Raw genomic sequence first — 26,534 nt, forward strand, 5'->3', positions numbered from 1 at the left:
TTTAGAAAATTAGGCCAGGTCCAAAAAGTCCCAAACCCAACTTAACTATTTCAGGCCAAATTATTTTCTATCCTTTTCACAAAATCTTTTAAAAGAATGACCTCAAAAATCACTCCCGACTTCATCTTATTCTCTGCAATAATGATACTGCATTCAAAAAAACCAGTAAAAGAGAATTCTGTTGAACTCAGTTCAGTTTTAAAGACAACTACGTCAATTTTATATGCAAATGCATACAAATAATAAGGGCAGGCAAGAGCAAATGAGCACCAGGAGAGCAGGGCATTTTTTATGTTGTACTTGATGTAAAGAAAAGTAAGCCTAATTACAGTATCATAGGCCTTTCAAGAGTCTAAGCATAATGAAATAAATAAAAAATAACAATAAACTTACTTTTCTTTAAAAAATGATGATGAACTATGAAGTGATGTAGTCTAAGATCGAACTCTGATCAATGAAGACCAATCAAAAAGTATAAAAATGCAAACTAAACCCCACAGCACAAATCAGGGCAGGCAAGAGCAAATTTCTCTGTTTTCTTTTTTCTCTTTCCAAATGAAAGGCAGAGATGCTTTTCATAGATATATTGAAAGGCTAAATGCAAAAATTACAGTCCCTCTTAGGAGTTCCAGAAAAAACTCCTACAGAAATTAATTGCTAAGAATAATAGTGCACATTGAGAAGAATAAATCATCAAACCATATGCATTTGGTTTAAGGCATAATCTCCCACGTTCTTCCCTGTTAATGTAAATTTTGATAGTTTCTCTCCAAGCAAAGAATCCAAGATATTACTTCAACCGCATTAACTCAAATGATCTTACACTTTCCTTAAAAGTTACGTCATACGCTGGCATTTCTTTTGTAGTCTCACAACCGTATTAAGCCATCCATGGCATACCCACCAATTCACCTTGTAGAATTAGAAACTAAAAATTGATTGCATAGAGAGAACTTTGTGACTATGATAATGTAATTTTGTTTGCATAGAGGTATAACACTGACATGGGAGACGCGCGGAAAGGTACAACTAATAACCAATAGTTCTATTTGCTTTGTGAACTGAAATCATGTTGAAATTCTCATCTGCCAAAGAAACTATCAATGGACCTTCCTACAACAAGCAAGATACCCAAGATGTATTTACTCGAGGATTTTCTGTTGTAATCCAGTTTAGCGCTAACTAGAGGGCTTGAACCATTAAATTTGGAATTAGAGGTAAAGACAGAGAGCACCTCCAAAGTTATATTCAATCACTTTTTTACAACTTTGTAATCCAGCTCCAAACTTTAAATATATGTGAGGCACTGGGCTGCCTTGATATGAACCAAAATTGTGGCCCCACGCCCCAGTGGTCATACTGTCTGATTACATTGGATATAAAATCTTACAACATAGTTTCTTGCAAAAATCAACCTCAGTGTATACAAATGCCGATGAGAAGAGAGAAATGAAAACACCAGAAAAGAAATTTAAGCACAATCAATTAGTGTACTCTTACCATACGCCTCCATCTGTGTCGCAACCGCGTGAAACTGATCATGCTTAAGTTTATAGTTCATAAACTTACATTATAGTTTATTTATAGTTCATAAAAGCACAAATAAATAAAATCAATGATTTATTTATTTAATTTAGATGATAAAAACACAAACTTACATTTTGTGTTTGGAGGAAAGATTGATCGAAAGTTGTAAGCCAAGTTAAGTGCCAATGGAAGAAGGCATTTCAGAGTGAACAATGCCTTTGCCAGCAGTCATCCATTGCAAGTCACCACCTTCAATTCTTCCTTTATCTTCATGTATCATTGCTCCCTTTAATCATTTTCAACAAACAAAAATTTCATTCATTATAAAAATAAACTCAAATGATTTTCCATTTTCCTCTGTGTAACAACTCACTCTTATTCCAATCACAATAAATAATTAAATAAGAAACCTGTAACATGTAAGTGACAGTTTCAAATCCTCTATGTGTGGATGATCAGGAAACCCACCGGGTGCACTCATTACAATAACAAAATTTCAACTTAATTTCCATAACACAACATTAAATAATTAATTCAAAAATTTAGAGATTTGTAGAACTGGGGTTTACCAGAAAACTTATCAAGAACAAGAAATGGATCGAAGTATTTAAGCTCAAACCTGAAAAATAAAAACAAGAATAAGAATAAAGAAAGAAAAAATCCATTAAAATGGAAATAATAAAACAATTACGTCTGTCGATGCTTCTTCCAACAAATATGTTGCTATTGTGATGGCGGAGAATTGAAACCCGAACATGGCCAGCAATAGGCTAAGAACTGATCCCCTGCTTCTGTGTGCATTTCAAACCACTATTTCCTTCGTGAACACTAACCTCTGGCTTCTGAAACCGCCAAAAACCAGCGGCGAGTTTTCTCTCTGATACGATCACATGTCTTTCCCGACTCACCCGATGGAGATCTTTTCCTCCGTCCTTCGATTTCAACTTCTTCTCATCCTCGTCCATTTCACCTCTACCATCGACTCTATCCTCAACCTTCCACTTCAGAAGCAGAGTCTGTGGCCGGCTCCTCCTGTCAAATGGCGCTAGCTTCCTCTTAATCAACGAAATGTTTTGGATCCTCCGTCGAGAATCCTTACGAGAACTTGGGGTCTGTTTTATCCAACTTTGGCGATCAGTTGACTGACTTAGGATAGAGTGAAGAGGTGAATGTAGGGATCTACTAAAGACTTACGATGGAAGATGGATGAGAATCAGCCGCAGCTTCGTCTCCATCTGATGGGAAGATGGATGAGAAAATTACGAGTGATTTGGGGGATTTGAAACCCTAAGAAACTAAAACCCATCTATATATATATATATATATATATATATGAAACCCTAAAAAAATAAAAACTATTGTCCTTAATATATCCTTAATGACGGTTCTAAAAAAGTGGATCTTTAATGTCGGTTTTAAACCGACATCAAAGATGAATGATTAATGTCGGTTTTAAAACGACATCAAAGATCCGCTTTTTTAAAAGCGACATTAAACGTCTTTGTTCATTTTTTCCAACCGACATTAAAGCCCAATTTTCTTCTAGTGTTCTCATTAATGGGTTGACTTTACTCGACTATAATGCATTATTTGAGTTTAGATCGATCGAACTGGTTCAACTTTGAACATCAAAACTCATTTAGAATTGGCTTAATACATCAAATTTTAACTAGAGTTTGGATTGGACTTAAGCCAACCCATTAAACCAATGGATTGAAGGTAGTTCAACTTTTCGGTCTTTCTTACTCACTTTTAGTGGAGATTGAGATAAAACATGTTTGAGAATGATTCTTAAATTGTTAACATTATTATTTTGTCATTAATTTATTATTTGTCAAAACCAATCTAAATTATTTTTAATAATTCAAAATTAATAATTTTAAATAATTAAAGACTATTCGGTTTTTGAAATATTTAAATGACGTATTCGTTAGATCACTCAATCGTTTGATTTTACTTCAATTTAAACACTTAAATTAAAAACTAATAACACAATGAAATCAATTTGAAGTCTTTGCAATTACACTTACACCACACCCATTTAGGGCCGATTTCCATATTTATTAAAAATAGTAAAAGTCTTCCAAAAGCATACAGTATTAATAGTAATGGAAGAGAGTCCATCTTGCTAGTCAAAAGCAATGTATTAATGCCTCATTTATGTTATTGTATTGTTGTTGCCATTCAATAATGCCTTTGCTTTCTCCCTCAGGACAAACTTTTGTACCTTCCCTGTTGAATTCATTGGCAAATCTCCAAACACAATCGTCTTAGGTACCATAAACTCTGGCAAATGCATTCTACAAAACTCGACAATCTCGTCATTGTTCTCTTTACTCCCATTCTTCAGTTTCACAAACCCATACAACGTCCTCTCCCCAACCACGGCCGTCTCGGCCACGTTGGGGTGGCTCATCAGCACGCCCTCAACTTCGACCGTGCTCACTGCACCCTCCCCATCGGTCCTCACAACAATATCCTTAGCTCTATCCTTCATCTCAATTCTACCACTCTTGTGTCTAACCCCAACATCACCAGTCCTATACCAATTTTCCCCAACAAAAGCCTCATGAGTTGCCTTCAAATTCTTGTAATAACCAGACATCAAAGTATTGCCTCTCAACATTACCTCTCCCAAGGTTTCACCATCTCCCAAAACACTCTCCATTGATATTGGATCTTTCACATCAATTTCCAATGATGTTATTAAATGATCATCAAATTGGACATTGTCTTGATCTTCAAAAGAGGGCTTCCAAGGCCTAATTATGGCAGGGCCCATTGCCTCAGTCATCCCATAACCATAACTTATATTGAAACCTAACTCATTGACTTTGGTCAAAATCTCCTTGATTGGTAATGCACCAGCCACTATAAGATCCACACGTCGTGAAAGTCGACGTGGCATACAATTATTGGACGACGATTCATAAATCATTTTCAAAAGAGTGGATGGACCACATAAAAGAGTAACTCTATGGAGTTCAACATTGGTGAATATTGCATCAGCAGTGACAGTTCTAAGACAAATATTGCAACCTCCTAATGCTGCCATAACCCAAATGAAGCACCAACCATTGCATCGAAACATGTCTACGGTCCATAAGAACACGGGTGAAGAAGTGGAGCTGCAAATTTTACTCCGAAAAATGGTTGCTAGAGAGTTAAGATAAGCGGCTCTATGACTATAAATCACGCCCTTATGGAGTCCGGTGGAACCCGAGGTGTAATTGATGGAAATGGGATCGAGTTCAGCGTTTGGTCTTGGCGTGAAGTTGTCAACGCCAAGTCTCATCGTAAGAATTTTATTGTAGTCGAGGAATTGCGAAGGCAACGAGGTGTTGGGATCACTAGGGATGAGGATGAGGGCGGGGAATTTGATGGAAATATTTTCAAGGGATTTGAGTAGAATGGGAAGAAATTGGGAGTCTAGGAAGATGACTTTGGGGTTAAGTTGTTGAAGGAGTAAGGATAATGTGGGTGAGTCAAGTTTTGTGTTGAGAGCTGAAATTATGCCTCCCGCCATTGGAACGGCAAAGTGAAGCTCGTAAAGCTCTGGAATGTTGGGCGCCATTGCTACAACCTGCATGCATGCATATATCGCTCATCAAAATTAACAAATGTCTCCTTGATTATCCCTTTATATAATGATTTATTCCTCTTATTTCATTTTTTAAAATTGTACTTATTTTCTTTCCATTTATCTACAGTTTAACTTAAAAAACAATTTATCAATCTCGCTCCCGTTGAGTTTTAAACTTTTGATTTACGTAGAACTTTTCAGGGCTAGACAAAACGACCTAAACCGAAGTAGGTGATTCCGAACTTATTGCTAAAGATATAAGGGGTAAACTAAGAGTCCATTTTCGTTACCATTTAGCCAAAATTTAATGGATAACCATTTAGTCTATATCATAAAAAATAAATATTAATATAATTTAAATATAATTTGTTACACGTGTAGATTAATAAATTGACCGTAAATCAATTTATTTGTAAACAATAAGAACTAATTAAGTCATCATTAGATACTTTGATTTTGATAAAATTCATCACGATAAGAATTAAATTGCTACAAATTATAAAGCACATAAACATTTATTAAAGTTCATGTACTAAATTATCGTAAAATTAAAAATATATAGACTAAATCATTTTCGACTAATATTTAAAACCTAAATTATTATTTTTTCATATAATAATCTACTACATCAAAGGAATAATTAAATCGTAAAACACAGTCAAGTTGTAAAATAAAAACTTTTAAAAATAAAAAATAAGAACACTTTCATTTTCTTATTAGATTATAAAACTTTGACTTACATATTTCAAACAATTTCATATAAAAGATGAAATTACATTACAAAATATAAATAAATACAAAAATAGCAACTATAAAATTGATATTATAACACGAAAATTTAATGTAAGACAAAGGATTGTATTACATTTTAAGGAATTCGAGTCACAAATTTTAGGACTTAGGTGAACACATTGTGTTATTAATTAAGGTAAATGATGTTAGAATTGTATTTCTTTTTCATATTATAATAGTGTTGTCTTAAGGGTTAAGTTATGTTTGGTATTTTTGTAATTGACAAAATAATAAAAATAAAAATGTAGCATGATCCTACACGGCTTCGCCGATTCTCATGATAACTCTATTCGTTGACCGTTGACTCATTGCAAGTCAAGTTCTCCCCACTGGATATATCCTCTCTATTCATTATAATTAAAATCTATTATTCCCTTTTACTTTTTTTTTTTTAATTTAAGAAAAATAATACAATCTATTCAAATGCTATTAATTTAGTTTTTGTAATTTTTTATAATGTTTAATTACATCTAACTTTTTTTTTTTTAATTAAATACATAATTTGCAATGTACATGAACACTTTGTATGATTTTTTTTTTAATTGTCAAGATATATATGTTTTAGTTTCTTGTTTTCTAATTCTTTTAAGTTTGTTGTTTTGTTTCTCGTTTCTTGTTTTTATTTTTTACTTTTTCTAATAATTTTGCTTATTTTTTTTAGTTTAAATATAATTTAATTTTGTAAAAGAATAAAAAATATGTGTAGAATTCATTATAATATGAAGAAAAATCATTATAAAACATTAACACTTATCATATACACATCAGCTGATGAAACATTAATAACTATAATATCAATAATTTTTATTAATATCATATGAGGTTAAAATTTGATTTGAAATATTATTTTGCATTCAATTTATTTTTCTTAAATGATTTCGATTGAAATTCAATATATTTATGATCGTAAAATATTAAAAATAACCTAATAGAAAATAACTTAGTTTTTTATAAGTAATCCTACACAATATTTGAAACCACACATATGGAGGCAATTGGTATAATTTTTTTTTAGCTATGTGATTAAGAACTCAATAATACTTTCTACGATAAACTAGTAATAGGGACTAAATTTAAAATTGATTTCTTGGAAGTGTAGGAACTAAAATTAGAAGTATATAGATTAGAATTGGACAAACTAATATAGATTAATATAAAAACTAAAATAATATTTTCACTTAAATATTTTTATTTTTCTTTTGTTAATCACTTTTGTATGTTTTGTGAAATTTTAACTTAATGTTATTATTTATATTTTAATTTTCGAGAAATTTAGCGTGAGATTAAAACAAGAAAAGAAAAATGAGAGTATTTATATGAAAAAAATTAGGACGTGAATCATTATACTAATACTAAGATCATTTAAATTTTTTTCTATATGGATATTTTAGACTTATTTTTACAACGAAATGTTAATATGATTTTTGTGCGAATCGAAGAGTTAGAATTTTTCTTTTACTTTTTTTATAAATGACAACAAACAAACAACAAAGGAATTGCATTCAAAACATAAACTTCAAAGTATTTTTGACATATAGTATAAAGTTGAAGATTTATATATATAGAATTAAGCCAAACATTTTGTTCTGAAATTTAAAAATAAGTGTGGGTAGAGATTAAAAAAGAATGTCAAATGAGTTAAAATAAGAAGGAAAAAAAAAAAAAAAAAGAACAAATGCTATTAATTGACTTTATTCTAGTCAGCCATTTAATGATTTTGTAAAGTGGAAATATATACACAAACATATTTATATAGATACAAAGATTAGATTAGATTAGATCTGAGCAATTTTATAAAAGTAAACTACATAATATAATTTTTATATGCATAAAATACATTAATCAATGAAAAATTCTATAGTCAACGTTTTCAATAATACATATATTGTATGTAAAGATATTTTGTCATGTTGGGGTAGATATTTATTAATAACTATAGACCATAAATAAAAGTGCCACTTATTTTAATTGCATTCTTTTTGTATAGTTTTAAATGGTCGAATTTTTCAATTTATATACTTACCAATGAATTTTCAATATCTCATTCTTATTTATCATTTTAGAAACATTCTTAAATAACGTAGAGCATCTTAATTTTACTAAAAGCATAAAAACTCGTAGAGATTTATATACTTAACTTCGCGATAAACAAAATAAATAAAATTTTGAATAGTAAAAATTGAGTCCAAATATTTAGTAATTATGGAAAAATCGGAAGAAAAAAAGGAAGTATATAAATGTAATGGTGATGAGAGGAATTAAAAGAATTGAAGAAGAGTACCAAATCAGCGGGAGAGAGGTGGAAATGATGAACCAAAGCGGAAGCAATGGAGAGACAACGGCCATAAGTCTGGGACCAAGTGAACACTCGAGAGCCGTAAAGGAGGGAGGGACGGCAGCCGTATAGGGTGGAGGCTCTTTTGAGAAAGGGGACGGGGGAGAGAGGGGCAAAATTGGGAGGACAGTGATGAAAGCCCTCCATTATATATATATTTTGAAGCTAAGTAAGTAGGAATGTTTGAAAGATGAGAGGAATAGATCCCCCAGCCTTAGATGAGAACAAATTTATAACTACAAAACGACGAATGTGTCCAAAATTCTTTTTTCTCTTTTGGAATATTAAGGAATGGCGTCAGAGGTTGAGGTCTGACTCGTACGCCATTAAAGCGGAGAAGATGAAAGGAAATTAAAAATTTTGCTTCATTTTCTTTTTTCTACTTAAAAGAAGAAGAAGAAGAAGAAGAAGAAGAAGAAGTTGGATGGTCGTGGCCTCAATTCTATATTTTAATATATTATTCATAGTCTCAACGAGTTTTTATACAATATTTACCGTATGCATGACGATGTAAAACGAAGGAAGTAAATTATTAGAAACTTTTATTAAGATCTTACGTTAATCTTTTAAGACATTTTCCTATGAATCTTAACCACGTTGTTTAATTAGAAAAGATTAAAGAATGAAAATCAAATATATATGATATGTTATGTATAATAACCATATCTATTTACCCAATAATAAATTTTAAATATACCATATCTTTGTTATTTTTATATTGTTTTCTCACATCACTTCCATTTTTTGTGCTTTTTTTTTTTTTTTTTTTTTTGTTTTAATTTATTTCTCTCTTTAATGGGTCATCCCTACATTTGTGTTGGCGGTGACGCAGATGAAGGATATGATCGAGAAATAAGTGAATATATATATATATATACACATAGTTGATAATATCCTTTTAGTTCCTATACATTCTCTTTTATTTTATTATAACTTTTGTATTTTTAATCGGTCAAGAATGGTAAAAAGTCAACTATGTGAACTAAATTTATAAATTTGAAGGTATAAATACTAAAGTATCAACGCCACTGTAACAACATTATTAACATTAACAAGAGCATAGTTCGTTAGCCAATTGGTATAAAACAAACCTTTTTTTTATAATAAGTCAAAAATTTAATTTACCGTATCAAAGTTTTTTTGTCTAGAAAAAGACTACAACATAGGAATAAATCATTGTTTTACCAAATTGATACAACAACCTTAGAACAGACGTGGAAATTAAGACGAAAAAACACTAGTAAATTTAAAAAGTATATATATATATATACTTTGGAGCATTTTTTTTTTCTTTTGATTTGAGTGTAAATATGGTGAGTGCACTAACATGAATATGTCACTATATGGGAATTAATTAAAGGGGGCAATGTCCAATACTTTTGATTTCTTTTTTCATTAGCTTTTCGAGTAATTTCTAATTGATCATAAATCAGTGATCTAATTGGATGCAAATCCAAAAGGCTTATGAGACAAATAGTTAGAAAGTTCAAAAATTTAATAAACATTCATAACAAAAAAGACATAATCAATCAATAACTTAAAACTTTATTCAAAGTTCAATAAAAACACCACTCATAGAGTAGTAGAGACCTAAGTTTTCATTTATACAATCAAACACTAAATAAAACACAGCTTTTTAAAAATTTAAAAATATAATTAAGAAATTAGTCATAAAAATATGTATATTTAAAAATATATTAAAATAAATTAAAATATTCATAAAATACAGTAAAATATTACATTCTATCTATGGTAAACCATCCAGAACCAAAATAAATTCTATCTATGTCTATCATGATAGCAAAATAATATCATAATTTATTTGTCATAGATCAAGATAGACTATGATTAGATACGTGATTAAATTATATATTAATTACTCCACAAACAATAAATGAAAAGAAGAGAGTATAGAACACTTTTCATACTATCGTAATATTTTTGTAAATTTTGTGTAGTTGGTGTGAGTGCAAACCAAAGTGAAGTGTGAAAAACATTATTTTTCTCCATGTTTGAAGAAGTCTATCTCTATCATTATTGTGTAGACTAAAAGACTTGACTCCAAAAAGAAAAAGAAATGGGTAAAGTACATAAATACTATAGATTTTCTTTTCTTACGTGTTAGATATGTCTATACCCATTATAATTTCTCTTTTTCAACAAACAAACATATCTCAAAAATAAAATTAGGTATCCTTCAAATAAGTCGTTTTATATATTTAAATCATTAAAGTAGTAAGGACGAGAAATAAACACTTTTATTCTTACATTTTAGCCGTATCTATGATACTAATCATCGTTATGATACACTAATGTCAAAATTTGAGTAGATATAGATTTTACGTGACAACAATGATAATTTTTTATTCTTTTGAAAAAATGATTTTCTGCAATCACACATAAATTGCATAATGGTATGGTCTATGACACACATTTTGATGGAAAGTTTGAAGATTTGTTTGAGTATGAAATTTCTAGTGAGGAGATATCTTAAACTTTTTGTCTCAGCTCATTCTTGTTTATAGAGTTCGATAGTCGAATACGGATTAATTTAAGATTTATCCCTAAATTTCGAAATAACTCTTTAAATTCTAGGGTACCACTTTATGATCTAACCCTGGTTGGTGGTTTGATGTAAAGGCTATTTTGGATGAGTTTACTATGAAACATATGATTCGTCAGGAAGCGAGGCCGACCATGCCTAATCGAACTTCGACTAAATTTAATTCATTCCTTTGGCTCATTTATTCCTTTTAATATAATGGTTTGTTTGTTTAATATACTTAATTGACTTATTTGCTTTACTCAAAATTACCCAACAAGATATATCTTCAATATAAAAAATATTAAAAAAGAAATTTTCACATACTTAGATTTTTTTTCCCTTTGATATTTACTTTAAGTGTTAAGGTAGCGTGAATAACAAATTGATTTTACTCAACAACCAAAAAACATCACAAACACAAATGTCATCGTATCTTTCACGTGCAGAACATAACCAATAGATTGGACTAAAAAAGACTTAGAAAATTTAATATTATTCAAGGAAGAATTAATGTGATATAGCTCGATTCACACTTAACAATAAACACACACAAAATCAAAACTTATATGGACACAAACTCAAAGTCTCTTTTGTGAGATAGAAGTGTGAATGATAAGGAGAGTTGCCACTTTTTCAATAGTGGAAATTTTAAAAAACATTGTTAAAAAATGTGCCACTAGAAATTCAAACATTTCTCAAAATGGATTTTATTTATTTATTTGGAGGCAAACTCAAATGGAAAGTGGACAACTTAATTTATTTCCATTTCCCAAAAAATGGGCAAGAAATAAGTGGTTTATGATGTAACATCCTCCTATAAGCTAAGCTTGAGATAAATGTTATATCATCCAAGAGTGCAAAACATTTCCACTTCTTTTCTTCGTTGAATTAGGAGAATTCGAAACTCGATCGGACTCCGATGTCAATTGAATTAAATTTTTATGACAAATTAAATTGAAATTTAGACATTTATAATTTGATATTTTCTTAGAACCATTTCATTGTTCAATAAATTTCTTCATCCCTACCCGAAAGGTTATTTGGTGAGTTTTATGGAACTAAAGAAACTAAAACTTTCTAACCCTCTCTAAATTATACGAATAATAATTACATTGAATTATGGGTTTTTTTAAAAAAAGAAAAAAAATATAATTTACATATAGAAAATAAAACTAAAAATATTTACAGTTCATATAACAAAATGAAAAAAAAAACCCATAAAGCTCGTATAACTTAAGTTAATTTTTCATAAATTTCGAATTTTCTCTTTCATAATTTATTCGTATTTTCCTTCAGAATTTATTCCCTTTTCATCTCTCATCTTCGATGTTATTTTTTTCATAAAAATAATATTTGAGCTTATAAATTTTTTTCTTTTCTAAATTTATTCTATACAATATAAATATTTTCATGTTTTATTGTATTTTTAAAAAATAACTTATTTATAGATTCATATTCTATCGACGGTAAATAGTAAACACATATAGTTTATCAATATCACTATATTTTATAAATATTTCAATTTATTTTTAGTATATTCGAAAATAACCCAAACATATATTAAAAAATAATTGAAAAAGAAAAAAACAAAACTTAGGTCTTCCGTTCATCAAATCACCATACTCCTCTAATTGAAAATTTTAGTTGCAACCAAATATCAAACTAGAAAGTTTAGGATAAAATTGATTTGACAAAAAAGATAGGGGAAAATTGCGAACACTTACCCATGGAATTCGATAAACTTGAAAATTGCACAGAAGAAAAAGATAGATTACATGAATTGAGAATTTCATGGTAAAAACAATGGCTGATTTGGTTCAACAATTTTAACGAATGGATCACTTTTCAACGCTGCCTTTCATTTTTTTTTTCCCCAATACTTCCAAACGAACCCATAAGTCAACAAACAAATCACTCGCAGCGCCATTCGATGACAAAAATCTACACTTCTTCTTTCATAGCCCTAACTTTCCTTCTCTTGACACCGGCGACGTCATCTGCGCAGTCATGCGGCGGCGGAGGAGAACCGGCTGACGCGATGTGTCCAAAAGGTCTCTGCATCGCCGGGTCGGGGTTATGCGGATCTGGATTTGTGAGGCGATGCGGTTCGGATCTAACATTCGGAACCCCTAACGGGGGATTGGGCGGCGTAATTAGCGCATCGGAATTCGAGGGAATGCTTAAACATCGAAACGATGGGGGTTGCGAGGGGAATGGATTTTATAGCTATGAAGCTTTTGTGGTTGCGGCAGCGGCGTTCGATGGCTTCGGCACCACCGGGAATCTGAATACGAGGAAGAGGGAGGTCGCCGCTTTCTTGGCTCAAACATCTTATGAGACCACAGGTTCATCATTTTCTTCCTAATTTACTCTTTTTCTTTCTTCCATTGGTTTAAACTTTGAAGATTAAAATATTGGGTTAAAATAACTATTTATTTTAGTCCTATATTTTTACTTTTAATGGTATTACTTTAAATAAATCTTAATATTAGAATCCCATTTTAACTTATTACTATTATACGTTTTTATTTATTTATTTATTGAAAACATATTTCCATTTTAACTTATTATTATTATTATTATTTAACTAATTTTGATAAAACTTAACTTTGAAAGATTAATTTAAAAATAAATGCAAGAACAAAAAAAAAAAAAAAAAAAAAAAAAAGGAAGTATGAGAAGCAAAATTTTTCAAAGTACAGACACAAACATTAAATTATTAATGGAGATATTGTTATACAATTTAATAGTTAAGTTTTGAGTTTAGTACATTTTTTGTCTTTTTAATTTCGAAAGTTAAACTAAATAGAGACAAAAGCTTAGGACTACATTTGTTATTTAACGATATTTAAATTTATAATTTATTTTCTTACGTAAAAATATGATGTCATCATTGTTTTTTATTTTTATTCCATTTCATTTGAGGGTACTCCCAATTCTACACTCTCAATAAATTTTAAATTTTGGTAATGTGTTTTTATCTAAAATTTAAATTTAATCTTTCAAAATAAAATTTAATCAAAATTGTTGAAATAAAAATAGTAAAATGTCATCAAAATTGTAAGAATAACAAAATTTCACAAGAAATGTTAAAAGAGACTAATTTTTTATTGAAAAAAATCAACAACAAACTCAGTGCAATGACTAATCTATGAACAGTATAAAACACAAAATATGGAAACTAAAATAGTGTTTTGACCTTTTTTTTTTCTTTTTAATTTTTAATCTCTTTAAAAAGTTGCTTCTAGTAGGGTTTAATCGATCTCGACTAGACATGATAATTTTTTTTTTATAAACTCCAAAAAGTAAATAATAATAATAATAATAATAAAAGACTCAGTATTTTATACACTAAATGATTACATATGCATATATATGGAAGATGATATCATACCATAAGGATGTTAATAGAAAATCATATTATCAAGCATATCAGCAACAGATCTATAATTAATATTCAAATAGAGTGAAATCAAAATCTTTTTTTTCCAAAAAAGAGCGAGATTCATAATATATTTTTAACCACAAAGTAAAACATCTTATTATATTGTATAAGAAATAACAATTTATTTATAATACACATTTAGGAGGATGGGCAACTGCACCAGATGGTCCATATGCATGGGGGTATTGCTATATCAATGCAACCCAAAAATATGAACTTTGTGTTCCATCACCCAATTGGCCTTGTTCATCTGGCAAGTTATATTATGGCCGAGGGCCCTTCCAAATCACCTAGTAACTTCTCTCTCTACTTACTTTCATAAACAAGAGCTTTTGATTTTTAATTTCTACTTTGTTTGGTAACTCATTTGGATAATTGAAAGTATGAATTTTTGGTTGATTAGTAACTATAACTATGGGCCTGCTGGACAAGCAATTGGAGTGGATCTCTTAAACAATCCTGACCTAGTGGCTACCAATCCAACTATATCATTCAAGACTGCCATATGGTTTTGGATGACTTCCCATGGAAACATACCATCGTGTCATGAAGTTATGACAGGTAAATGGGTACCATCTAATGAAGATGTATCTGCTAAGAGATTACCTGGTTATGGTCTAACCATCAACTTAATTAATGGTAATAATGAATGTGGTAAAGGCGCCGATACTCGAGCAGCTGATCGGCTTGGTTTCTACCAAAGGTATTGCGATGTATTGAACATCCAATATGGTGGCAACTTGAATTGTGTCGATCAAAAGCCGTTTACCTAATGAAGAATGATTCATAAGTTGCAAGAAAAATACAGAGACTGTAATTGTTTAATTTGCTAATCTTTGCCACTCTTCCCTGGAAACGCTTCTTTATTAGTAGCAAGGAAAATATTTTTCCATACCATCTCAGTTCATTATTTTCTAAAACATTTATTTTAAAATAGTATGAAATCCATGAAATGAAACAATATATAGCCAAATAGAACACAATTAGGGATGAGTTTAATGATATCTTTGAAACATACAGTTTTTCACAAGCACAACATTACTCAATACCTCTTTTTATTAAGTGCATGTTTGAAAGTGATTTATAAATTGTTAAAATCACCTAAAGCATACCTTTTTAATCATCAAAAACAATTCAATGTTTGATTTTATACTTTTAAATATTCATAATATTAAAATTAGTTTTAAATGATTAAAAAGATGTTCGGAGTCATTTAAAAAATGATAAAAGTGATTTTAACCTTTATAGTATCACATCCAAATATACCATAAGCATTTCAAGAGTTGTGTAATTATCTTTTGCTTCTTGTTCTTAACGGTTGAAGCCCTTTCCTTTAGTTATTTGTTGTGGCTCAACCTTTTCTCTTCCACAGTGCCCAACGTATATCCTTTATTTGCTCAACAAAACTATGATTAATATTTTTTTTTCAATCTAAACAAGAAAAGCAAAAAATGGTTAATATTTTAGGGCTTACTTTGGCAATGGAAAGGGCAAACCTACAAGTTGTATCGATGCATTTCGTGCATCAATCACATTTATGCTTTTGTAGAGAACTATTTGTAAGCGTTTGCTCCTAGGGTAAGGTTTTTTTAAGTTTGGGATCAGGAAACTTGGTTTATGTAGCCAATATTTGGATTGTGGAAAACATTTAGATGTGTTAGGCTTTAAACTCATGTTTGAAATAAAAATAAAGTAAAGTAAAGTAAAGTAAAGGGTATTATGAAGCCTTTATTAGTTGTTCCTGTAATATAATACGTACCTTTAGAACTGTACGGTCACATGGTAGATACTTGAAGGTCTTGTCTTCTTCCTCTATCCATTTGTTTTCATGTACAAGTTCAGCGTTCTGCAATGTACGTGACCTCCTTTTCGATACTCTCTTTCTGTCTCTTTTTTGCCCCCCCAAGATTCCCCTCTTCCATCTTTTTTCGTGCAATTTGGTCCAAAGAAATTAAGCAGAACCCTTGCCTCCTGCTGTATCCACAATGTGGGAAATGAAAGTATGGCATGTTCATAAGAGTGTTTCAATGATCTAAAATCTTTTATTTCCCTCCCAATATTCTATTCATAATGATGTTTTGGCTACGAAAAAGTAACTTGTTCAAAGTGTTATTATATTTTCGGCCATGAATTTTTAATATTTACTTTGGTTTAAACCTCCCAGCTTGGAAATATAATAATTTGGTCTCCAAACTTAGAAGAATTTCATTTGCTTTTAAGCTTTTGCATGAACAATTATTGTAGTCCTTGCTGGCTAGAAATTATAATCTAGATCCATTTACATATTACATGTGGATTTAATATTGTTCCAACTGATCATACTCATTGGATATATGAACAAAAGATATACCCAAGACAAAAGTTAGGACTAAAGTGAAAAAAACACAAAGATTTGATTAAAAAAAAAGGGTTTTGAACCTTTGAATATACACATTTTCTTAAAATTCAATCACCTCGAATTGATTTTGCAAGGGAAAAAATGAATTAGAATTTGACAATTTTTTTTCCACAAATAATTTTCCACCAAAGACCTTCAAAGACACACACAAAATAATACCCCTTGCACACCACTAAACCACATGCCATTTCTAAGGAGAATCTATCAGCATTTGTCATGGTTAAATGAAACATAGGTGTCAATCCTTTGTCCCACTTTACGAATTGCGACAAGATTCAAGAGAAAGCAAACAAAATTTAACATTAAATTAGTGTTCCCTATTCATTTTAATATTAAAAAAGCTTTCAGCATATGCATTGCATTTGCACTCCAAACGTGAGATTTATGCAGCTTCAATTTTATATTCCAAACAAGGAGACAATCTAAGCAAGATATGAGCTGACCTCTCAGTTTTTTGGGCAAAAAAGGACACTCCCGCCGGCCATTTCTCCGGTGTCAAGCTGCATGCATCGAAACCAACGCTCGTTGTCTCCTCCCTCTTATCTACCCTGCAATGTGCCCATATATAAACAGATTCATAGAGTTTAACATCATCAAACTCAGCAGATTCCTCAAACTTAAGCTTTCTAAAGCAACCAACAATGGCTGCTCGTTACAATTTACGATCAATTAGCTTACCTTCAAGATCCCATCCCACCACCCTCAAAATCGAAGAGCAACTAAGCAAGTTGAAGCCATTGGAGAACTCATCTCCTTCAACTTCCAAGTCAATCTGCAATGGCTTATTGGGACTGGACGATTTATACGCTTCCATGGATGAGCTTCTCCAAATGGCATCCACCAAACAGGTCTTATCAAGACACCAGAACAGGAAATGGGTGGACGAACTGGTCGATGGATTCATGAAGCTTTTAGACACCTGCGGGAGGACAAGAGACATGATATTACAAATACAGGAACAAGCTCAAGCTTTGCAATCCGCTCTTCGTAGAAGAAAGGGAGATTCAAGCATCAGAAACGCTATAGCTAATTACACACACCTGAGAAAGAGGACGAAGAAGGAGGCACTGAAATTGATCTCATCAACAAAACAAATGAACGAGAAAATGGGATCGACTCAACTGATGAATCAAGATCTCCATCTCTATGCTATAATTAGAGGCCTAAAAGAATCATGTTTCGTAACGATTTCCATTTTCACATCCCTCTTGTCGTTCTTAGGGATTCAATCAGGGAAATGGAAGCCGAGTCGGTGGGCATTGGTCTCAAAAGTTCTGATGCGAAAGGGAGGGATAGCGTGCGAACAAAAAGACGAAATAGGCGATGAAATGGGGGATGTGGAAGCGGCATTGGAGGCTCTGGGAGAGGGGATCGACGGGGAGAAACTGCAATGGGCGAGAAGAAGGTTAGAAGGATTAGAAATGGGGATGGAAGGGATTGAGAATGGGGTGAATGCGATATTCAGGCAGATGATTAGAACTAGAGCTTCTCTCTTGAATTTGATCTCTCAATAACCCTGAATTTACTCTTTTACCCCTTTTCCAAAATTCCTTTAGGCAAAGGCAAAGGCAAAGGCAAAGGCAAAGGCATCATCCAAATTTTGAAGGATTGCCCGCCTCGCCCCGCCATTGCATTTTGGTTTTCTGTATTGTAACATATAATCCATTCTTCTTCTTAGTAAATATCAAACAATTTTGTGCTATTTTTCAAATGTTTATGGTGGTTTTAATTATTTATGTGCTGCTTCCAAAACTTTCAAATCATCACCATGTTTTAATCATACAACAATACATACACCACTAATTTCATAACTTTTGATAGCAAACTCATTAACACACATGCCAACCACATTGAGATGTTGAAACCAACCAAGGAGATGACGTGAGGAGAAATAAGGGAGAAAAAAATTACTTATGTGTCAATTTTACAATTTTTGCAGCGAAGATTAACCACATTTAATTACAATAATACTATTTCAAAACTCAAAATCAAAATTTAATTTATTATTTTCTTCCCGTACTAAAATAATTTATACTACAAACACATATTATTATAACTTAAATTAGAATAATCTATCCCTCAATATTCAAAACATCTCTACTCAATTTATTTAGTATATTTTGGAAGGAAGTATTTTGATTAGTTTTATAATAATAACTTGGCCTTATATTATCATTATATGAAATTAACCTCAAGATACTATTTCCATTCTATATATAAGAATACTGTGTGGGTAAAAGAAAAAGACTTGTGTGATTAAAAGGCAATATATATATATATATATACACAGTTAAAGCAAACCAATAGCTTTGTCTTTTTATACAACCATTTTTTTTTTCTTCAGAAGAAAAAGAAACAAAGAAAAAAAAATCAAATATATACAAGCACTTCTTGGTGTTGGGGTCCAAAAAGAAAAAAGAATCAGTAGAGGCCAAACAAAGCTCCAAACTCAAATTCACTTAAAACAAAGAAGGCCCATTTTTAAAATTATTTTCTTTTTATGAAATGCACCTCATGGAGTAGACGTGAGATTCGACAGATGGTGCACCGTAAACCCTAGGATGATCACTCTCAAGACCATAATCCATCATGGGACGATACTCAAGATCTTCATCATGATCATATATGAATTCTGGAACCTCGATCTCGTTCCTCCGTACATGCTCCCACAGCAGATCAATTCTACTCACGTACCTCACCTTTCCATACACCCTATACCCACATTCAAACATTTCCCTCTCAATAACTAAATGTATCACACTTACATCCATCAACAATTTGTATTATCATTCAAAACAAAAAGAAGTCCAAAGTAATTTTTCATTATAAAACATTCACTAAATTCAATTTAACAAAGATCCCAATCTATTAGATAACTCAAAAAAAAAAAAAAAAAAAAAATACACACATAAACACTAAATGCTATTATTCTAAAAAGAATTGGTAAAATGAGGAAAATTATTGTAACTTTTAGAAGAATTATTTCAAATGATAGAAGGTCAAAAATAGACTAAGGTGAATATCTTAGTTTTTTTATGTTTTGGAATAAAATTAAAAATAAATTATTTAAAATCAAAATTCTTCGAGGTTTAAATATTTTGTTAAATTTTTTAAAATAGATTTGATAATTATTTTGAATGGTAAAAAAATTATCTATCGTACGGACGACCATATTTTGATAGTACGAAATTATTAGTATGTTCAAGAATATTGAGAAGAAGAATATAGTGAAAAAGCGAGATTGATAGAAGGAAAAAGGTTAGAAAATCGTACTCGCTAGTGAAGAAAATGCGACCGAGAGTGGCGAGGAAGAGTCGGGCCTGGAGATCTGGGTGAACGAAATACACGGCTTCAAGATTAGCCTTGACGGCGGCCGGAATCGCGTCATAGATTGATCGAAGGGCGGCGATTCCGGGAAAATTTTGGCTCCTTTGAACGCCGGTATGGAAGTACAAGATCGTAAAACGCTTGTTCTTAAGCCTAGGGAAGATCTTCTCCTCCAGATGCTTTTTCAGCACATCCAAACTCACAACCCGAGCTGATTTAAAAAATAATAATAACAAAAATTCAATCTCATTGCTTAAAACACCAAGAACTTAGTATCAAAGCATAGCAACGCTACCGTTCAGTACAAATATACAGATACATCTCAAACACAGTTCAATATCAATTTCAATTCCCCCGATCCAAAAAGAGCAAGTAAATTAAAATAGAATTAGTGCATAGTAACGCTAATCCGCAGACACTTCTCGACGAAAATTCAATTCGATAGAAACAAGCAAGAAAACAGAATCAGAGCATACTTCTAAAATCGAAGCAGAAACAGAGCAAGAAAACCGAATCACAGCAGATTAGGTCAAAACATTCAGAAACTTCTTGAGCACATTACCGTACCGATAAAATTTAATCTGATCGCGACGAAAAGAGCAAGAAAACAGTAGCGGAACATAGAAAGGGAAATATGCTGAGAATTTGAGAGAGAGAGAGAGAGAGAGGAAACCTGGAAAGAATTTTCCAGTGATGCGGAGAATGCGGCGGCCTTGTTTATCTCTGCCTTTGATCTTGAAGACGTCGAGCTTTTCGAGGTAGTTTTGCTCCGGCGGAGGAGGGTGAAGGAGAGCGGCCATAGTGAAAGAAGTGGAAAAAGATAGGAAGATGGGAATGGGAGGAAGGTTTAGGGCAAACAAATTAGTTTATGGATAAGGATCGATGAAAGGGATTTGGTGAAATTTGATGATGAGATTTCAAAAAAGAAAAACAAAAAGGAAAAAGGAAGGGAAGAAGATGATTGGGGGGGGAAAAGGAGAAAGGAGCGGATTGTGGGGGCAAAGATTATTTTGTCACGCAAGAATATTCCCTCAGCATCTTCCCCTCCCCAGATCTGACCTTCTCTTCCCCCTCATAAATTCTTCCTTTACGCCAATCTCAAATCCTTATTAGTCCATATTTGCATTTTGAATTCTCAAACATTGTTACCATTTCTAGAGTCTAATTTTCATTTACTTTCAATTTGTAGGGCCGTTCCGGTAAAGAGTTGGATTATGAAGGTTTGTGTTATGATAAAACTTTATCGTAATATGTGTTTGGAGAAAATGTTTTAAAAATGTAGTTTTACACAGAATTAAAGAGATAAGATTATGGAGAGTTGAAAAAATGTTTAAGAAGAACGAGAGAGAGAGAGATGGAAAAGGGGTTATAATAACCTAAAACAAGGGTTGAGTTACCATAACCCAACCCAATAGTGATAATTCTTAGGCCAAACGACCCATATGATTGAAAGATTGAAGTATAATTATAAACGTTCCTATACTTTACGGGTGATTTTTGTAATCTGTTCAAACTTTGTGTTAAATTAGATCATTTTGTACTAGTGTTTACTTCCATTAAGAAAAAGTTTTAAAATCTAAGTTTAATTAATCCGACCATTTTTTTTTTTGGACTTTAATAGGTATTGTTAATATAGTTGTGATAATTTAGAAGTTGTCCTAAATTATTATAAATATTAAGTTATTATTGTTAAATTAAATTACATCTTTTCTTTTATGAACATCCTAAAAACAATTTTAAGTTTAATTTTTAAAATTTCAAATTTATATCTAATAGATTTATCAAATTAGTCATCGAATTGTGAGGTTTTTATCTATTTAATTTTCAAATTTTAAAAAAAAAGGTCACAAATCTACTAAACGACACAAAGTAAAAAATTTATGATTTATTGAAATTACACGAACTAAATTTGAACAAACTTACCAAAATGATCTTTTTAACTAAGTGTTATTTTAATTTGTAGACCATTTAATATTTGTCGTTATATATTACAAAGAATTGTATTAGACAAGAGATTAAAAACATACAAACAAATTCAAATATAAAAATCTACAACCATAAAAGTATGAGAATATGAACAAAATGTCATTTTTAACTATTGTTTTCTTTTGATTATGGAGATAAGATTAGTAACATTAAATAATAATGAAAGCAAGAGCTTGAGAATGTAAAAAGGTTCATTCCCAAAATCCCAACCAATAATCAATTGCTAAAAGTGATTCTTGTCCTTTTCTAATTGGTCATAATTTTTCAATTATTTTTTTCTAAATCATAATTTTCAATCATACATTATATCTCTTCAATTTGTTGAGTTTTGACCTTAAAAAAGGTTACTTTATCAATCTTTATATATCATTTAATTTTTATTTTAAAAAAAAAAAACCTAGAATTTTTTTTTTCCTAAAACGAACATAGTCTAGTCGATAATATATTTTACTTCATCGATAACTCGGAGACATATATTACAATACTAAAAATGAAGTTTGACCGATTAAATTGATAAATCTTATAATTAACTTAACTCAACGATAATTGATATATTCTCTTTTAAGTCAAAAGTTGGATCTTCTAAATTGTTTTATTAAATTCTTCAAACTATCTCGACCTTTACAAATCATTTGAAACTTTCTAATAAAATAATTCGAACACGAACGAGGTTTAGGTGTTGATTTGACTCCGTTTTTATAACCTCTATCACTCTGGTTTTGGTTAATCACAAGAACTAATTATTTTTATTTTTATTTGTTTTTATTTTAGTTTCTTTGTATTATATTAATTAAAGAAAGAAAAGGTTAATTAAGGCTATGTGGCCCATCAGAGAGTGGAAGAAAAAAGAAGCCATCAACTTTGAAACAAAGACATTATCTTCAAAAATTATATATATATATATAAAGTATAGGGGAATCCTATAGTGCTATCTTCCAAAATTGGATTTTAATATTTTAAAACAAATTGGTTTTATTTATTATTTTATAAGGTCTCATTTTTAATTTTTGTTATCCATAGGATTGAAAAATGGAAAGATTCCATATTGATGTGTGAAAGGATACCTTTTTCTTAAACATTACTAAAAATATATTAAAAAAAAATGTAGTTTAGTATGTTTATAATTTTAGTTTAATGTAACAATTTAGTGTCTCTTCCACTAAATATGTATCCACTTCTGTTATTTTAACAATTTCTTTTCTGTTTTAATGAAGTGGTATTGGTGTATATTTTCATGTATTATAAGTGTATAATCAAAACTATAGATATATCAAACATCACAATCTAGAAATACTATATGCTTAAACAAAAAGTCAAGTTTGCTTTTTGTCTTACTATGTATTTATTAATGTTTGAAGTGTTATAAATTTAGTGTGATATAGAGCATTATGGTTTTGAAACATCACAATCTAAGAATGGAGATATATGTTTAAATAGAAAATCACGCCATTTTTTTTTCATTTCAACTATGAATGTCATGGAAGTACCCTTTTGTGAACGAGTGGGTTCAAGATTGTAAAATATTAAACATATTAGTCTAACAATAGATATATGTTTGAATAGACAATCAAGTCTGACGCACTTTAAAATATCGAAAATTTCAAAACTAAAATGGAATAAATTATATGATATTAAGTTACCTCGAAACAATCAGCTCCAAACTAAAAACCCTTCAAAATGTTGGAAAGTATGTTCTTCCCATCACTTTCTTAACTAACAATGTATGGTTTCATTAACTCTTCAATAAGATTGTAGGGTAGAATTTGAATTGTGCTTTGCATTTTTCTAAGGAAATAAAAAGTTATTTATTTATTCGTTTTTAAGCACTTAAATAAGGGTTGTTTCAAACAAACTCTTTATTGTACGGTAAGTTTATGATTTTATTAACAAATTTAACACGAATATATGTTTTTAAATAGTAAAACATGAATGACCAGAACTGGTTTTCGTAAAATTTTCTGTGGCTGCTGAGATCATAGAAAAAGAGAGAATCCTAATATGAAGACATATAAAATTGTAATGAAAAGTCCAAAAATCTTGAACATTGATTATACATGTGAATCTGAGTTGAAGTCCACATTGAAAATGACGTTGTAACTCCTAGAATCCGTTAATGATTACATATCACTGCTAAATAAAGTTATATGTATGTGTTATTTGTATACATATAATTTGAACTTGAAATTCATTTCTCCCACCGTGAAAGTTACAATATCGCAAACCATAATACATTATTCTACGAAAAAAAAATGTATATGTGGACATCCCTAGACTACACTTATATCTGTCATCCAACCACCGTTGAATTGTCTCACTATAGTTTTATCACGTGACAAATTCTTTTTACATCTCTTGTTATGCAAACACACATATATATATATATATATATATATATATATTAGGAATGCATGTATGTATATATTTTGAAAAAATTGTCAAAAATAGCAAATTAGACAAAATATTTACACTTTATAAAAGATTGAAGTGTAAAGAATTTTTATGTTTTGTGATGAAAGTGTAAATAGTAATTGTTTTTCATATTTTGTGTGTGTTTGTGATGAAAGTGGTAAACATAAGAATATGTGCGATCTCGAGATATATACTCAAACATTGTTGTTATTTTTATATGACATTTTCTTTCTCTTTCTTTCAACTATTTGCATTCCAAAAGGTTGTGTTAAGGACCTATAGGTCTCTAGTTCAAATTTATCATTAAAACAAATTAACATATATATTTCTTTTTTAATTAAGTAGTGAAGTTGTAGTTTTAATGAAAATTTTTATTATTATTTATAATTTTTATAAAAAGTTTTGGATAATCTTAGATAAAGAAGAGTAACATTCTTCCAATTCTTTGCGAGTATTTATGCTGTCCATAATAAAGTATCTTTTCATTTTCATTTTGCCTTTACGTCTTTTTAACGATATGTCTAGTTAAATATTATTTTTCATTATTACTATTTGGGTTCAAGTAGGAGATTTTTCATATATGATTAAGACCTAAACTGTAGATATGAAATGTTACAATCGTATAGAGATATGTTTGATGATCGTTATCTTACTACTATGAATGTCCATTCGTCCATTCTTATCTTGTAGTAATTTAATATTTTATTACTATTGCTCTATAAATTTTATATTCAAATTTCAAGTTTTGTTGTTTGAGATAATGAAAATGTTTAAATTGAACATTTAAATTTAAATTAAAATTTTTAACTAAAATTTAAGCAATTTTTCTTTAAATTCAAAAGCAAATTTAACTAGACTCTTAGCGTAACGGTGTGTCTTTTATAATGCTCGAAGTCCCTCCCTTTCTTAAACTTTTATGACGTGGGTCACCAAGTATACTCATAACATTTTGTCGAAACTCAATCATAAGAATATAGAGATGTCAAAACTTAAATGATTTTCTTTTAAACAAGTCAACGCTCTCCTAAAACTTTTATGAGGGAATCTTTTACTTTTAGCTAAACTCCATCTCAAATAAAACAACAAGTCGATGAGGCATGATTATCTCAAACAATATTGCACCTCAAGAAAGGGCTATAAAATGTCACACTATCTACCCATCAAAACCCAAATTAAGAAAAAATGAAATCCAAATTAAAACAAATAGCAATTGGCAAACATGGGATGGAGATGTCGCACAAAATGCCACCCGGTATGCTTATCGTACTACTTTAATTTTTATTTAAGAACTGTAATTTGATATTTGACAGTTAAGTAATACTCTAGTGTATTTCAAACGTGTTTAGTTTCATAACGATATCAACTTTTAAATTTGTGTATAATACGAGCGAAAACGGAATGGCCAGAGCTTGTGGGCAGAGATGCAAATGAAGCTGAGTTGATTATAGTGAGGGAAAATCCTTTTGCCTTACCTTATGTATCTCACCCGGACTTAGAGTTCGACATGGTCGGTGCAAATCCGAAATTTTTAGTTAGTCTTAGGGTCAACAATCTTGAAGAATATTTGATTGTTAAAACCCCTAGGTGTGGTCACACTAAGGATATGGTTGACATTATTAAAATCCCTAGATGCAGTCACGCTAAGGATATGGTTGAGAGTGATTTTTAAAATCGTTAAAATACATAACTTTTGTCATTTTCAAAATCATTACAAAGATATGTTTTTAATCCTGTAAAACTAGTTTTGGTGTCATGAAAATCATATTTAAAAATGTATAATTTAAGAATAAATTAATCTTAAGTGGTTAAAGACATATATATTTAAGATTTAGAAATGACAAAAATGATTTTAGCGATTTTAAAATCTCACTCTCGTGCACTAAATTGTTAAAATAATATTACATCTCAATCCAAATATGCAAACTTCAACCTTATGATATGGAATATGAATAAAATAACATATTATTATGTTTTTATCTTTTGTTCATTCTTTTCATACTTAATTATATTATCCATAACGTCATAACATCGAATTCACTTTTTCTCTCGAACACTTCACAATCTTCCTAACATAGATATGTTATTAGTTTGGTCTAACTTTGTATGTGGTTCAAAAGATGTTTCTAAATGCAAAGAAAAAGAAAGTATTTTTAAGCGTTTAAAAAATAAATCCAAACTAAACACGAT

The 26,534-nt window shown here is 30.4% G+C and overlaps 4 protein-coding genes across 4 annotated transcripts; 2 read left to right on the plus strand and 2 right to left on the minus strand.

Annotated features, from left to right (window-relative positions):
- Nucleotides 1–3,503: 3,503 nt before the first annotated feature.
- LOC103490658 (probable CoA ligase CCL13) lies at nucleotides 3,504–8,451 on the minus strand. Its single transcript, XM_008450275.3, has 2 exons — nucleotides 8,184–8,451; nucleotides 3,504–5,110 (listed from the first exon to the last, which is right to left on the minus strand). The coding sequence occupies exons 1-2, from the start codon at nucleotides 8,382–8,384 to the stop codon at nucleotides 3,686–3,688; spliced, it is 1,626 nt and encodes a 541-aa protein (XP_008448497.1). The 5' UTR covers nucleotides 8,385–8,451; the 3' UTR covers nucleotides 3,504–3,685.
- Nucleotides 8,452–12,487: 4,036 nt separating this feature from the next.
- Nucleotides 12,488–15,124, plus strand: LOC103490661 (basic endochitinase C). The gene is made up of 3 exons (XM_008450280.2): nucleotides 12,488–13,127; nucleotides 14,370–14,520; nucleotides 14,631–15,124. Exons 1-3 carry the CDS (start codon nucleotides 12,713–12,715, stop codon nucleotides 14,998–15,000), a joined length of 936 nt encoding a protein of 311 aa, XP_008448502.2. The 5' UTR covers nucleotides 12,488–12,712; the 3' UTR covers nucleotides 15,001–15,124.
- Nucleotides 15,125–17,266: 2,142 nt separating this feature from the next.
- LOC103490660 (uncharacterized) lies at nucleotides 17,267–18,139 on the plus strand. The gene has a single exon (XM_008450279.3). It carries the CDS (start codon nucleotides 17,267–17,269, stop codon nucleotides 18,137–18,139), a length of 873 nt encoding a protein of 290 aa, XP_008448501.1.
- A 720-nt stretch (nucleotides 18,140–18,859) lies between these two features.
- LOC103490659 (uncharacterized) lies at nucleotides 18,860–21,024 on the minus strand. Its single transcript, XM_008450276.3, has 3 exons — nucleotides 20,626–21,024; nucleotides 19,899–20,163; nucleotides 18,860–19,337 (listed from the first exon to the last, which is right to left on the minus strand). Exons 1-3 carry the CDS (start codon nucleotides 20,750–20,752, stop codon nucleotides 19,124–19,126), a joined length of 606 nt encoding a protein of 201 aa, XP_008448498.2. The 5' UTR covers nucleotides 20,753–21,024; the 3' UTR covers nucleotides 18,860–19,123.
- Nucleotides 21,025–26,534: the final 5,510 nt, after the last annotated feature.

Source organism: Cucumis melo, chromosome 6 (genome assembly GCF_025177605.1).
Source record: "Cucumis melo cultivar AY chromosome 6, USDA_Cmelo_AY_1.0, whole genome shotgun sequence".
NCBI classification, from domain to species: domain Eukaryota; kingdom Viridiplantae; phylum Streptophyta; class Magnoliopsida; order Cucurbitales; family Cucurbitaceae; genus Cucumis; species Cucumis melo.